Here is a 15,156-nt window from a genome sequence, read left to right on the forward strand (position 1 = left end):
GGGAAGTCGTAGGAAGTGGCTGAAGCCTTTTCAGATGCTGTTTGTCTTCGATTGCTTATTTGTCAAGGTTGATGTGCTTTGTTTGTGGCCTCCATGATAAGCCTGCCTATTCATGTCGTGCAGAAGCGAGAACAGAAGAAAGAGCTGGGGCAGGTAAATGGATTGGTGGACAAATCTGGGAAAAGGACCACCTCCCCAACCAGTGACGCAGACCTCTTGGACAGGTCTAGCAGCAGCATCAGGGCTAATGCGCATGCCAGGATCTTGGAAAGGAGAGCGAGCCGGCCTGGCACTCCCACATCCAATGCCAGCACCGAGACCCCCAACTCGGAGCAGAATGATGTCGATGAGGACATAATTGACGTGGATGATGACTCTGCCATTGCAGAAATGGACTGTGGGCAGCCCCAGCTGAAGCGACCCTTTGAGCTTCTTATTGCTGCTGCCATGGAAAGGAACCCAACGCAGTTCCAGTTGCCGAATGAACTGACCTGCACCACAGCACTTCCAGGTGAGCGTTGGTAAAGGTGTCAAAAGTTGCATCCTGCTGCCAACTTGCCTTTTCTCCCCTCTTTGCTCCTTGGCAGCTGAGGTTTTGGTGATGCTGTCTGGTGAAAATAGAGTGCAGAAGTGCCCCTGGTCATCATACAACAGCAGGTGGCCTCTTGGCTTCCCCGGTGGGAATGCTGCTGGGAGCTGCACCTCCTTGAAATAGATGTTTTCTGTATTCAGCCTAGTCTAGATCATCGATCTGAAGAAAAAGTTTCCAGTTGTCCAAATGCTTGATTTTGACTCTTGGTACGATAGCTTAGTCGAGTAACAGCGTAATTGTTTCAGTGACATCCTGTGCCTTAAGCTTAAAGTGTGTCTACCTTTAAAGCCCATTTCTGTCACTTGACTCTAGATTTAGTGGTTGATAAGGGCTCCTGAAGCAGTTCTTTCCTGCCTTTTCTGTTTGCCTCTGCCTGAGAAGATTATATGTATCAGCCAGGAAGCGAATCTCTGCTATGTGGGTAACCCAAAGCCTTTTAAAATTTACTTTCAGGTACTAGCAAGAGGAGGAGAAAGGAAGAAACCACAGGAAAGAACGTCAAGAAAGCACAACACGAGTTAGACCACAATGGTTTGGTTCCCTTGCCGGTCAAAGTCTGTTTCACATGCAACAGGTACGTAACTTCCAGGGAAGCTCACTCTTCCAGGGAAGCCCGTTGGTGTAGCTGCACCCTTCATGAGAACAAAGTTCTTGATGAAAAAAGCAAACTATCTGTTACCTTTTCCATTCCCTGTCAGTTCTCGCTTACAATCTGCTAAACAAATGGAGGAATAATTGTCCTTGCTAAATAACAAATGCTTAGTGACAAGTATAGGTGTGGCTTCTGCAGTCCTGCATGGCTGTAAAGGTTTTAAAGTGTAGCCTGAAAAGAGCAAGCTATATTGCCTTCAGTGTTTTTCTACAAGGAAAACTTCTAGTGATGGTTGTTTAGACAACTGAGATGTTTGTTTATGGTTCGTGAAGGAGATATGTGAGGAGGTGACCTTTAGGAAATAGAAATCTACAGAGAGATACAAGCCCAAGGCAAACAGGAGTATTGTGCTGAAATAGTAAATCTTAGAACTAGTATAAAATACTGCTCTGCTCTTTTATAACTGCAGAAATAAATGGCACCGATAAATCTTGGCTCAAAATGTCAGCAGAACCAAAAAACTTTATTTCAGGAACCCAGTCAGGGTGAGTTTCTGGAATGAAGCTGGAGACTCAGGCGGGCTTTTGTGGGAAACGGCTGATGACTTTGTCATAGAGTTGACTGCTTAGAGAACCCAGAGCAGTGGGGGTAGTAGCTTTCTGGAGTTTGAGGTGTGTTCTGAGAACATCTCAGGCTTATTGAAGTGAATGTCCCAGCTTCACACAAGATTGGTCTGAGGAAAATTGTGATAATCTGAGATTTCCTTTGGATCTCTGAATTTTGCTCTAAATGCAGCCATTCAGAACTAACACACAAGGTCAACTTGAAAAGTCTCTTATGTGACTCAGACAGGTTCTTGCAGCTTTCCAGCAATGGGATCTCCTCCTGCCAAAGGACTTCTTTTGAACCAAGGAACCCTCGTGTATGGGCAGGTCCTTTTGCCCTGAGTGGGCCTTGCAGAAGGTCCATATAGATCGAGTTACAAATCTGAAGCCTAATTTTAGATGCAAGTAACACGGCGTTAGGGGAGTTGGTGGGGAAAGAGAAGCCGAAGTGGTCAGCCGAGCCTGCCTGCACGTTCAGTTAATGCTCTGCTTTCTGCGTGGGAAATAAGATATGGCTTTCTCTTTGCAGGAGTTGCAGAGTGGCACCTCTCATTCAGTGTGATTATTGCCCACTCCTGTTCCACATGGATTGTCTGGAGCCACCTCTTACTGCCATGCCTCTGGGTAGATGGATGTGCCCAAATCACATAGAGCACGTGGTGGTAAGCAGGACTATGATTGCAGTATGGTAACCGGATGCTGGAGTGGAACCTGGCAGGTCCATTAAAGGACAAAGTACAACAAATGTAAAACAGCTTCCGAGCTCTTATTGCTCCCTGTAACGCTTGTAAAGCTCCTGCTGCAAGCAACACGCTCTCCAAAGGAATATGATGCTGCTCGCTGCAATAAAATATAAGGATGGGGGAACTCCTTCCCGTAACTGAAGCTGACAGCTCAGATTGTGACTCACTGGCAGCTTGTCTAGTTTTCAGACTGGACTCCTTAAGATCTAGATGAGCTTCCAGAACTGTGATACAAAGCAGCACAGTGCTACAAATAGGGGAAGTAATTCTTTGCATGCTTAACCCAAAAAGCGTTCATTCCAAGCGGGAGCTTTCATTTGTGGAAGAGCATTGTACTTGAGACTAAATACTCAGGAAACAGGGGGCTGGAACAAAGGGCTTGTGCCCAGAGAAACTGCTTCTGAGAGCATTGATGCTACTTCGGAGGCCTCTAAGTGCTTTTGCATTCACCTCCAGCAATGTGCCCTTTAACAGAAAGGGTTAGTGCCGCAGGAAGCGAATAGTCTAAAGCTGAGCTGATGCTGTACTGCCAGTGCTACGAGGCGTTATGAGAGTCTTAGGGTGCCTTAGTGACCTGCAGATCCCTAACTTCTGTGGCATTATCTGATCACCCAGCTGAACCAGAAGAACTTGACCCTGAGTAATCGGTGCCGAGTATTTGACCGGTTCCAGGATACCATATCTCAGCATGTTGTCAAAGTGGATTTCTTAAACCGAATCCATAAGAAACATCCTCCGAATCGCAGAGTTCTTCAGTCAGTGAAGAGAAAGGGTTTGAAGGTGAGTGTCAACAAGTAGGTACTGGCAGAATTCCCCACGCGCGTGCTTTAATTTGGAAGGGAATCCGGCGTGCCCCATAGGGATCGCCTTGTCGGGGCAGGAGGAAGAAGGTGGGGTCTGAATAAACGTGTGGTGAGAGGTCTGGAAGTCGGCAGTCAGAGCAGTTTTCACTACTTGTAGGATTTAAGAAGCTCGTTTTCCAGCAACCATAACGCTCAGCTCTTAGAAGCAAGCCTGTAAATCTGACACAGGCACGAGAAGTACAACACAAACCCATTGAAGGTGGCACTAGAGGCAGAATCTGGGCTGCCGCATGTTCCCTGTTAAACCACAAAAAGCATTTTCTGCCAGAATGCCTGAAAAATGCCATATAGGTATTTTAAACATTTCCCTTCTTACCTCGCCTTTTCTTTGCGTGACTTTTTTTTATGCTGGAGCCACCGCGTTATGCTGAAGTCATGCCTGACCTAAGGGAATGAAACCTATTAATTTCAGCATAGTTGCATTAAATTAAAGTACTCGGCACTTGAAACTTCTAATGTATTGTCTGCAGGGTTCCTCTGGGTCAGAAAGCAGCAAACACAAGGCACAGTGCTGGTTAGGCACTTCATTTAACCAGTCATTCTTGAGTAATTGTTCTCATGTGTCATCTTCTTTCTCCACAATGTAGGTTCCTGATGCTATAAAGTCCCAATACCGGCTTCCGCCCCCGTTACTTGCGCCTGCAGCAATTAGAGACGGCGAGCTGATCTGTAACGGGATCCCCGAGGAACCCTTGCAGAAGCACCTTTTGAACACTGAGCACTTAGCCAGCCAGACAGAACAACAGGAGGTAAATGAAGTCAAAATGCTTGGACTCTGTAGTCGCTTCGGTACGACGGTCCTCTTCCATTTCAGTCGTGATCAGAGCAGTTGTCTAGGAAACCGGTCTCAAAATCGTGCGTCTGAAGGTGATAGCTCGTCTTGGTTCTGACACTTTTGCCCATTAAAACTTCATTTTGGCTTTGCAGCTGAAATGTAAAGCTCCTCATTTGACACTTCAGGAAAGTGGTGAGAGAGTCTCCTGGTCTGAACGGCGGAGTTGAGGGCTTTCTGTCTAGATGTCAGTTTTATTTCCTGGCTGAGGGGAAATACTTTCCTCTTTGATTATGTAAGGCCGCTCTCTGACACGTTTGTGTGTTAACGTCACATTTCTGGGCTGCTTTTTATTGCCGATAGCCTTAGATTTTCAAATCAAGGTCAAGTGAGTGTTCAAGTCTTGCATGAAATTTCTTGCTGGATTCAGCAAGGCGAAGGCACGTTGCTCTGCCATTGGTGCCGTGGTCTGATTCCTGTTAGCTCGGGCAGGGTTCTTATATATGGCATGGGCACATTCACCGTGAAGCTTAAAAATTTAAGTTTTTTGGTCGTCTTCTACCTGGTGTAGAAGAAAAGGTGCTCTCCACCCCTGCAGGTGGCTCTCGGTAACATGAGGTAGATGAGCATTTCTTTCCAGCGTGAAACAGAGTAAGCTAGAGGGTTTTCTTTGGAGAGAAGCCCGTGTCAGTGGAAAATACGTATGTAACTAGCTGAGAAGTTTGCAATGCTTTAAATGTGAAGTGAGGGGAATGGCTGGGAGAGAGCATTGTCTGCTGCCTTCCCTCTCATGTAATCTCAGCTCCTCGTGCTGTCCCCAGCACAGAGATAAACAGCACTTAATTCTGGATGTGCACGTGTCTGTCTGAACCAAGACTTCTCCTGGTGCTAGATGAGCACCAGAACAGATGCTGAGCGGTCTGCAGCAGTCGGGCAGCTGGATTTCTGCTGGCTGGGGGGACGATGGGGTGGCTGAGGCTTGGAGCAGCGTCTGCTTGTAGAACTAACGTGCTTTTTCTTTTTTTGTCTTCCTCCCAGTGGCTCTGTAGTGTTGTTGCGCTCCAGTGCAGCATATTGAAACATTTATCTGCTAAGCAGATGACTTCGCTTTGGGACTCTGAGCAAACAGAGAAGGCTGATATTAAGCCTGTTATCGTGGCAGACGGCGCACTCGCCAACCCTTACCAGGCAGCTGACAAGGCACCCACACCTTCCCTCTATTCCATGTCATCCTGCACCTCAGGGATTACCACTCAGAATTCCTTGAGCTCCTCGCAACCCCAGCAGACTTTGTCACAGGAAGAGGTCAACTGCAGCTCCTGTATAGACAAATCCAAGAAGGGGGCTTCTTGCGGGACTTCCAACGGGCCCACGGCCTCTGACGTGAAGGTCAACGGGCCTCATTTCTACGGCGTTTCGTCCGAACCTGCGGCACAGTTGACTGACTCCCAGAGGCTGATCGGGTCGGGTAACACAATCCCTGTTTTGTCGCACCGGCAAACGTGGCCCAGGCCCCTCACGCCCCCAGCGACGTGCGGGCTGCTGAATCACACGATCGGAACCGTCGTCAAAACGGAGAACGTCGCGGGACCCGTTTCTTGTGCACAAAGGGGTTCTGTGCCGGTCACGAGTATGCCTACTTCCATATCGAGCTCCTGTGCCAGCCTGGACACCACCAGCACTTTGCAAAGAAAGAATGTGCAGACCCAGATCGGACCGCCGCTGACAGCAGACCTGCGATCCGTGGGCTCCCCTCTGACTGCCACCAGGGCTCTCACCCCTCCCCAGGCTGCAGGAGATGGGATCTCAGCTGTCGGGTCCACAAACAGATTCTGTTCACCAGCACCACCTTCAGGTAAGGGCCCAAGGGCTGATATTGGCCCACAGGGCTGAGAAGGCGTTCAGCTAACCTCGAGGCTCTAGCAGCACACCCTTGCTTAATGGGGAATTCGGCTTTCTGTAGAGAGCAGGGGGAAGTTTAGGTCTTCTGTGTCGTAGGTCCCTTCATGGGAGCCATGGGATGCAGGGAACTCCACCCTGAGAAGCAGGGTGATAGATCCACTTGGTTCTGGAAAGCAGCAGTGGGTGTAAATCCTGCTCTCAACATCTCAACAGCTGGCTGCTCTAAAGGACTGGCTGGTTGTGAGGCAGGCCTTTCCCAGAACAGCTCTCCTGCACCTCTCATCTCTGTCCTGGTGACAGTTGCATCCTCTGGTACAGAGGTATTAGAAATCTTCAGCTGCACAGCCTCGATGTTAGAGAAATGTGGGTTTGGGGCATTGTGGTGTGCTCAGTGCCTGCCAGTCTGCTCGCACGGGGCAGTCACGGGCTGGATGTACTGCTTCTGCCCTGGGTTGCATCCCAAAACCTCGCTGCCGAGGTTCCTGCACCCATTCATCAGCATAAAACCATCAAGTCAAAGATATTGGGAGGAGAGGGCAGGAGTAACGGCCCATAATTCATAAATTTTGCTGGAATAAGCTTTCACTTGAAGCCTTCTCCTCCTCCCTTCACCCCAGCAGCTCTAACCTCAAGCTGTTAGCCCCCTTGTGCAGGCTGGGTTGGAAGCAGTGGCTGGAAAGCAAGCGCCAGGGCTGTCTGTCACTTCTTCTGCAGTCCTTGCTCAATGGCAGGCTTGGGTGGAGCAATCCAGGCACCATCTTTTATTGTTCTTTACAAAAAAGAAACTATTACAGGCAGCTTCTGGGTTTTATCTCGTGTTTGGAAGCAGTCCCCAGGGCACTTGGTCTCCTTGCTTATTGCCAAACAAACCCAGTTACCCCGGGGCTGTTAGTTGGTGCCCTGCTTAGACGTGCAAGGCTGGGGGGCCTTTAGGAGGAGGAGAGAAAAGGGGCTGTGCTGTAGGAAGCCTCTTCCTTGTGGCTTGAAAAGCACTGCAAACCAACCCCTCCATCATTTTGCAGCTACTTAAGATGTTAAATTTCTTCTAGCGTGAAGTTTGGGTTCTACAAAACGCCCATTAAACCATCATTTGGATGCAGTTTCTCTTGGGAAAGGCGTAAATGTGTTCAGGTGGACTACATCTAACACCACACGTGTGTGCTTACATCTTAAATGGTGGTCTGCAGAGCGGGTGCAAACTGACAAAAATACAAATGATTTGTGACAGTTTTTTTCATTAGCTTCAGGCTTACCATAGCTCTAAGCAGACCAGCTTGAGAAGAACTGGTATCGACCATGCCTTAAAGGGATTTTGCTTCCTGGCATTTGCCTCTTTGGGCTGCGCAGTCACTGCCGAGGCAGTGGGATTGTATTTGGTGGATAACGAATTCTGCCAACGACTGTCACATTCCTACCAGGCAGCGCACTGCACCCCGCAGCCGATAATCATCCAGAAATCAAAAGGATGCAGCAGACGTGCTTTTTTTCTGCATGTTCAGGCCTAGACCCAGCTACTTGGCAAAGGTTTAGCCAGCTCTTGGAGCTGCTGGGGGCTCGGTGCTCGTCTTCCCGGCATCTGTAGCGTGACATCGCTTGCAGCCTCTCATCGCTGCTCCTTCAGATGGGGGAGCAGAGCCTTAAATATTTCGGTGCAGAGCCCGAGAGCTGATCCTGCGTTCGAGGCACACGCTAATCCTTCTGCGAGGGGCTGAAAGCACTCGGCCTGTAACTCGGGCCTTTTTCAAAGCGTGGCTCCGAGCAGAATTAATCATTCTGAGCAGCGTGGAAGCTGCGAGCAGCCCGAGGGGCTGGCTGCATGTCTGGCGAACGTCACAGTGACATATCTTCTCTGCACCATCTTTCTCTGTAGATGGTAAGGTCAGTCCCAGCACCTTATCCATAGGAAGAGCTTTAACTCTGCCCTCATCACTCACTTCAAACTCCGCAGCTATGCTGGACCTCAGCAGTTCCCTGAAAGCGTTTGTGGACGGCGGTGAGTATTTAGTTCGTTCTCAGTCTCTGCTAGCCCTGCCTCTTTGCTTCCCGAGCGCCCAGGCTCTGCTTCAGGAGAAGCTCTGAGATGAAAGGGTTGCAGTCAGGTGAGGGAGGGGCTGGAAATGCCTTCCCTTAAAATACCACACGCTTCCCTGCTCTCCCTGCTCGGAGCGTTGCCAAGGCAGCGAGGCCAATGAAGTGTTCCTGCCTGAAGCTTTTCTGGGGAACAATCACGGTGCTGTTGCACGGGCTGCTTTCCAGGTGGGATCCACATGCAGAAACCTGCAGCCCTGCCGTGCCCTGGTGCTGCCTGCACCCCGCAGGGGTTCCCGACGTGCAGGAAGCCCACAGCTCCCCATCGTGCCATCGAGCGGTCACCCGGCTCGTGAGGCTTTACTGGCTCCGTTAATTTTCCGATTGATTTCTGCTTCTGTCAGTCTTCTCCTAGACTGGCATGATTATTTTTTTTCTATTATTCTTCTTTTGTTGCACTTGGCAAGAAATGCAGAGTCTTAGCAGAGCGACGCGAGGAGGAGGAGATTGCTACCCAGCAATGCAGGCTGTCGCCGGCGCCTGCTTCTGACCAAGAGCCTTTCTGGCGTGGTCACCCTCTTTTCTTGGGTGAGCCCCGACTGCTCCCCTCTTCCAGGCTGCCTCTCTGCTCTCGGGAAGGGCCCTCATGGTTCTGCTTCTTCTGCCTGCTGTTTGAACTGCTGCTGACGTGGAGAAGAGGTCGGGCAGCCTGCTTTTGCTCCCAGAAGGCAGATCTCCATGGGGCTTCACAAACGGGATCACTCCGCAGCTATCAGCAGCAGATCTGCCTCAAAGCTGGTTGAAAATCTTGCCCGAATTACCTTGTTTTGGTTAATTGACCCCGCTCTGACAGCGCGTGACTCAAGAAGGAGCGTGTAGCTGCCCCAGAGTGGTTACTGCTTTCCTCTGCAGCACAGAGTCAGCCTTTCTGGCTAGGAAATGAAGGACCCAACCCGCTGCCAAAAGGGGCAACGTCCACCTCTGCAGACCTGTTGCTTCTGAGCTGAAACAGCAGATTTTCGGTTTATCAGACCTCGTTGCCCTGAACTTGTGCTTGCTGCCTGAACTGCAGCTTTCTAGCCGGAGCTGACGCTCTCCTCACGTGCTGCTCACGTGAGGTGTTGGTATGAAGCCTGACGGCCTGTACGTAACGTTCTTGTGTTGCAGGATTTGGCAGTCTTTGCTGGAGAAGCAAATGGCACGCTTGAAAATGGGACGGTTAAATCCAGCTCGGATGGCACCCTGTCCGCGAATAACTTGACTAATTGCTTTTTGTTTGTTAACAGAGATTGAGATAAATATGCTGGATGAGCAGCTGATCAAGTTTCTGGCCTTGCAGAGAATACATCAGCTTTTCCCTTCCAAAGCTCAGTCTCTAGCAAGCGGTGTCAGTGCCCATCAGCAGTCTCCCGTGGCAAACCACGTCGAAGGTAAGAGCAGCCCTAGAGCAGTCGGTTTGGGTTGAGCCGTAGCTCTCTGGCATTCCCCTGCCTGTTGGTTGAAGATCCTCACTCCTCTTTTGGTATCTGCCTGGTGCCACCTCTCAGGCTTCTTTCCTTGCATTTCCTGCTCTGGCTCTCCACTGGCCAGAAAATCCTACAGGTCCCTCTGTAATTTTTTTTTTTTTTTCAAATTATAGCAATAAAAACAATCTCCATGGGCCTGAGTTTGGCATTGGCTTTGTTTATGGTCACTTGATTTATATAATGAACATTACCAACGCCTAAATCTGCACGGGGATGATGTCTTCCTGTTCCTCTGCATGCAGTCAGGATTAATCTGCCCTCAAGCACTAACCGGACAGCCTTGGTGCAGGAGCAGTTGCCTGCTATGGGTTTTGGGGCTAAATACCCAAGATAAGATCTTGGGAAGCCTGTTAGTACCAGTAACCACCTTCTGAAACTCCGTGCCTGCCTGCTGTAGCATCGCAGCATTCTCTAAACACTTTGTCAATCTTTTTGAGCCCTGCTGTAGGACGCAGCACCAGGCTGTGCTTGGAGCTGCTTTCCTGTGCTGCCCTGGGAATCCTTCAGCAGCCTCCCTCCCAAAAGGCAGCTTGGTGCTGTCTTAACCCCTGGCCCTTTCCGGGCAGGATGATGCATCCAGCTGACTGTTTAGCATTGCTGATGAAATAAAAATCAGATCTAAAACCTCTAGTGAGCCCTGATGAGTCAGCAGAGCTGGACAGCTGAAAGGACTCTGCAGGGCAGCTGCACAGAGATGGGAGGCTGCGTGTTTCTGCTGCATTAAGCACTGCACGTCCAACCCCACTGTTCTTGACACAGGTGACTCTGCAAACAATCTCTTGTAATCCTCATGTTCTGTTCCTTGATACCACGCTCCTGCTGCAAAACTGCCACCCAGATGTGCTATCAGAAGAGGCTCTGCCTGCGTAAGGGGCTTATCTCCAAAAGGCAGCTGCCGAAATCCTGGCAGGCCTGTGGGGTCTGGAGTGTGATCTCTCTTCCACAGAAGACGATTTTCTGCCCAGTTCACTGGGGCGTGGGAGAAGGTGTGATTTGAACTTTGCTGCCAGGGAGCTGCTCTGGAGACTCGGTCCTGGACCCTGCTCAACCCGTGTGGTTTTCCTGCAGCTTCACTGGAAGCTGAATCTCAGCTGCTCAGTTGGTGACGTTCACCAATTTATTTTTTTTAAAGTGGTGCTTTTACAACAAGAGGCAGGTCTTTGATTACTCAAACCGGGAGAGATTAAGAAAGAAGCTGGTGGCAGGAAGCTTGTGTTCTCCCCAGCACGGCTCCGTTGTGCTCATTCCACGATTGCGTGGCTTGTGTGGGTTACTGGGAAGAACAATTTTCCCTGGTGACAAAGATGTTTAATCCACACGCATTCCTAGAGGGTTGGGAAACCTTTAGGCCAAAGCTGCCTGCTCCCTCTTAGAATCTGTGCTTTCTGGAGAGCCTGGCGTCAAGCAGCCTGTGTAGCTGATAAGATTGTTCAAGTCCTTTCTCTTTATCTTGCAGCGCAAAGAAAGGAAGTGCAAGCCCGGGCTGTGTTCTATCCTCTGATGGGCTTGGGGGGTGCAGTCAATATGTGCTATCGAACCCTCTACATCGGGACAGGTGAGTGGCTTTTTCCCCAGCGTGACCTTTAAGATTCAGGGTGGTTCTTCCCAGCCCTCCCTGCTTGTTTGCCAAGTGGGCGTTGAAGAAAACAGACCCAAACGGACCCCTTTTGCTAACAAGAAGGGTGGAAATTCCTCATCCACTTGAATCTTCCACCTTTATGACAGCAGGATGGCTCCTAGAGGTTAACTGGCTGATGGAGAGGAGAGTTAAGGGTTGCTTGTGGGTTTTATTTCTCTGCTTAGATTCTTTTGGCGCTCCAGAAGGCCCAGCAACACCAAAATACTCTGCAGCCTTCCTGCCTCGTGCAGCCCCAACCCTCCCTTCCCCCACTGAAACTTTGTTCGTGGCTTATCGCAGCATTATTCATGCAGGCCTGGGAGTGCGGACAAAGGCAGTTGCTCCCCTGTTGTTTTGCTAATTGAAGTTTAATTCTGTCTGTTGTTCTCTGCTGCCTGACAGGTTTTTTTTCTTTTTTTTTTTCCCTGAAATAAACCCAGTATTTTTGTCCTCCCCATTGACAGGAGCTGATATGGATGTGTGCCTTACAAGCTATGGTCACTGTAACTACGTGTCCGGCAAACATGCCTGCATATTCTATGATGAGGTGAGTGCCTGAGTCCTTTTTTTTATTATTATTATTTTTTTTATTTGGCATGCATGGCAGTGAGAGCTGGAGATGCAGGCAGCAGGTTGTCTTTGTGTGGTGCTCCTTTGTGGGCTACAAAGTAAGAGCCAGAGCTGTGAATGGTTTCACTCCAGTGAAGGCTGCGTCAGCATTTTCTGTCAAACCCCTTTTCTGAAGCACAGAGCTCTGCCAGCAGGATTTCTCTGAGCTAACTGCTCGTGGACAAAGACTGACCACAAGTAAGCACTGTCACTGCTGGCATCCAGGGGAAGAAGGAAAAAAAATCATGGAAATGGTTCGATACTTTTTGATGCAGCTGTGCTAATAAAAGCTAAGCTTTACTTGCCTACGTAGAACCTCGACGGGAACAAAACAGGGAGCTGCTTCATGCCTCTTATTTAACTAAAGTTTTAGTTAAGCTCTCAGTGTAAACAGAGGTCTACGGTTGCCTCTTAACTACAGGCCAGAGATGAGTTTGTTCTTGAAGTGAACAGACTGGTCTGCCAATAAAAGTGCCACCGGAGATGTCTCTTAGCATGGCAACAGTTTTTAAAGCCAGGTAGTCTTTTCCGTCCCCATTTGTCAACCAGCTGCTGTGCAGGATCCAGGATTAACCCACAAACTGCTTTAGCTGCTCCTCGGGTGCACTACAAGCTCCAGAGCCCGCGTGGTAATGGGATCCAGATCCTAAATCTGAGCCGAAGCATCTCCTCACAGCGGTCGATCCGAAGGAATCACTGAACTTGTTCTGTACTTTGGAGACCTTCCCATGCTTGTGGTTGCTCTAAAAAGAGGCAGAGCTCCCCTGCTTAGCTCTGTCTACAGTTTCTGGCCTGGGGCTTTGCAGTCGAGCAGGTTACTTGAAAACTTGCTCCCCTGTGCATGGCAAGTTTTTGTAACTCGATTGAAGTTCCATAGCCCTGGCAGGACAAGCTCTTGCTGTCAGATGATTCCTCTGAGCTAACCTGGAATCTCTTCTATGCTGTCAACATCCTCTGCGGAGTTCAGTTGAGTGTTAGGCTGCTGGTGTCACGCTCTATGTCACGGTAATGTCTCCTGGCATTTCGGCCTTCGTGGAGGACCTGTAAATCCAAACCACCCTACCCCGTGTCTGCTGCTGCACACCAGTACCCCTCTGTTCATCTTGTGCCTCCTTCCCAAAGCACACCTCTTCCTGCCAGGCACGGGACTAAGCCACTCTAGGCACAAACTTAGCCTGTTAAAACAGCGCGCTTGCTGTGCACGGATCAGCTGGAATCCATTTCCAAAAGATCTGTTGGTTCAAGTGCAGCAGGTAAAACCCACTCCTCTTCAAAGCTGCCCGGCCCTATTTGCCTGCTAGGAAACATCCCGGGCAGCAGCTGGTTGGGAAGCCAGCTGTGCTGTGAGCCATGTGCCCAGCTTGGTGGTGCTGCTCTCTGAAGTCAGAACTCAATTTAAGTGCTCTGATTTTACCATCAACAGCTGTAGGGAGGGAGGGGTTCATGTTTCAGTCCTCCCGATGGGCAGAAGCCTTTCTGACCTGGTATCTTTATTCCTCCTCTTCCCTTGTTTCAGAATACGAAACATTATGAGCTGTTGAACTACAGTGAGCATGGGACGACCGTGGACAACGTTCTCTACTCGTGTGACTTCTCGGAGAAGGTGGCGCCCACTCCTCCCAGCAGTATTGTTGCCAAAGTGCAGAGCGTGATAAGTGAGTGTGGAAACGGGGCCGGCCCCACGTGGGGGAGCTGCTGGAGGGGGGACAGCAGGTGCACGTCGCTCCTCCTCGGGGCTGCTGCACCTCTCTGGGGTGTCTCCTTTTCTCTGCAGCCCTAGGGTCAGCCTCTTGCTGCTCAAATGCCTCACGGCTGCAGGGTTTTGCTCCCGAGGCACCCCAGCAGCAGCCCCCGTTGATGAAAACAACCCCCTGGCTCCGTCCAGCCTGTACCTGATGTCGCTTTTCCTTTTTCCAGAGCGCCATAAAAGCAGGAAGCAGGAAGAGGAGCCGCATGAAGAAGCCACTATGATGAATTCGCAGGCACAAGGGCAGCATCGGAAACCCTGCAACTGCAAAGCCAGCAGCTCCAGCTTGATAGGGGGCAGCGGGGCCGGCTGGGAGGGCACGGCCCTGCTCCACCACGGCAGTTACATCAAGCTGGGCTGCCTGCAGTTTGTGTTCAGCATTACCGAATTTGCGACCAAACAGCCCAAGGGGGACACTGCCTTAGTACAAGACATGGACTTGGAGGAGAAGCTTTCTCTGAAACCCCACCAGGTGCCCGTGCTGCGGTCCAACTCTGTTCCCTAGGAATTGTAGGAAGAGAGCTTTGGAGCAAGGGGAACGCCCTCAGACTCTTGCAATGCAAAAATGTACAAACCGAGGTGGGATTTTCTATGTCAGCCCAGAGACTGTTCACACGCCGTTTGCATGAAATGAAGAACGTTTAACTTTTTTTAATTTTTCTTTTTTGCTCAAGTTTTAGGGGCATTTGCACATATATTTGTACTATACATTTCATTTTAAAAGGAAAAACTGCAGCGAGAGCAGGACGCGTCAGAGCGAGGGGCGACCGCTGTCTGACTCGAGGACTCTCTCTGACAGATAGTTCCCATGCAGTTGTAAAATAATCAGAAACTTGTTCTATTTTGTGCCAGTGACAATAGTTTTATATTAAAAGAGAAATACAGTTTTCATACAGCAAATCTATACAATATCATTGTTTTATTTAATGTAAAGAAGCGCTCTTCTTCCCACAGTTATTTTTTCCCATCCCTCCCTGCTATGGTTGCACTACAAGTAGCTACTGTGTATTATGGGCAGTGAGAAATGAGTTCTTTTCCTGGTGTCCATCCTCTTTTTTTTTTTTTTTATTTCGAATAAGGAAAAGTGTTGGGATTCTGTGTAAATACATCAGTGATGGCATTTTCAATGTTTTAAAGCTGTGTACAGTGCTACATGTGGTATGACGTTCCTCAAATTGTCTTATTGTAGCAGCTCGTTTGTCGTAACCTGTCTCTTTTGTTTATAAGCCACCCCCCCCTCGCCCCCCCCCCCGCAGAACAGCTAGCTCCACTGTACATAGTAATTGTAACGTTTTAGACTTTACAGAAACTTTCCTGTATTCTGTATATAAAAACAAATACTTCACATCCCGTTCTCTGCCTGTCTGTCTTCACTCTGTGCCCACCACCTGGGGAGACGGGGGGGGCGGGGGGGGGGGAACCTCATTTGCCCCATTCCAGGCCTGGAGGAGGGGGTTGCACACCTCCAGCCTTATTTTTTTTACCGTTTTACCCTCTTTTCCACCCATCCTGCTGCAACCACCCAATGCTCCCCAGCAGCTCGCCTTGCTCCGGGGGAC

The 15,156-nt window shown here is 49.7% G+C and overlaps 1 protein-coding gene across 2 annotated transcripts in view; it reads left to right on the forward strand.

Annotated features, from left to right (window-relative positions):
• PHF12 (PHD finger protein 12) overlaps positions 1 to 14,944 on the forward strand; it is a 30,857-nt gene extending 15,913 nt beyond the window's left edge. Inside the window, exons 4-15 of one of the 2 annotated variants that reach the window (XM_068655546.1) lie at positions 124 to 511; positions 1,046 to 1,166; positions 2,319 to 2,451; positions 3,148 to 3,312; positions 3,983 to 4,144; positions 5,206 to 6,022; positions 7,940 to 8,062; positions 9,384 to 9,527; positions 11,080 to 11,178; positions 11,706 to 11,788; positions 13,367 to 13,505; positions 13,768 to 14,944. In XM_068655546.1, coding sequence (XP_068511647.1) covers positions 124 to 511; positions 1,046 to 1,166; positions 2,319 to 2,451; positions 3,148 to 3,312; positions 3,983 to 4,144; positions 5,206 to 6,022; positions 7,940 to 8,062; positions 9,384 to 9,527; positions 11,080 to 11,178; positions 11,706 to 11,788; positions 13,367 to 13,505; positions 13,768 to 14,102 — 2,709 coding nt within the window. In that variant the 3' untranslated portion in view covers positions 14,103 to 14,944. The remainder of the gene's footprint in view (positions 1 to 123; positions 512 to 1,045; positions 1,167 to 2,318; positions 2,452 to 3,147; positions 3,313 to 3,982; positions 4,145 to 5,205; positions 6,023 to 7,939; positions 8,063 to 9,383; positions 9,528 to 11,079; positions 11,179 to 11,705; positions 11,789 to 13,366; positions 13,506 to 13,767) is intronic. The other variant, XM_068655547.1, reaches the window with a different exon arrangement.
• The last annotated feature ends 212 nt before the right edge of the window (positions 14,945 to 15,156 follow it).

This window comes from Anas acuta, chromosome 19 (genome assembly GCF_963932015.1).
Source record: "Anas acuta chromosome 19, bAnaAcu1.1, whole genome shotgun sequence".
NCBI lineage: Eukaryota > Metazoa > Chordata > Aves > Anseriformes > Anatidae > Anas > Anas acuta.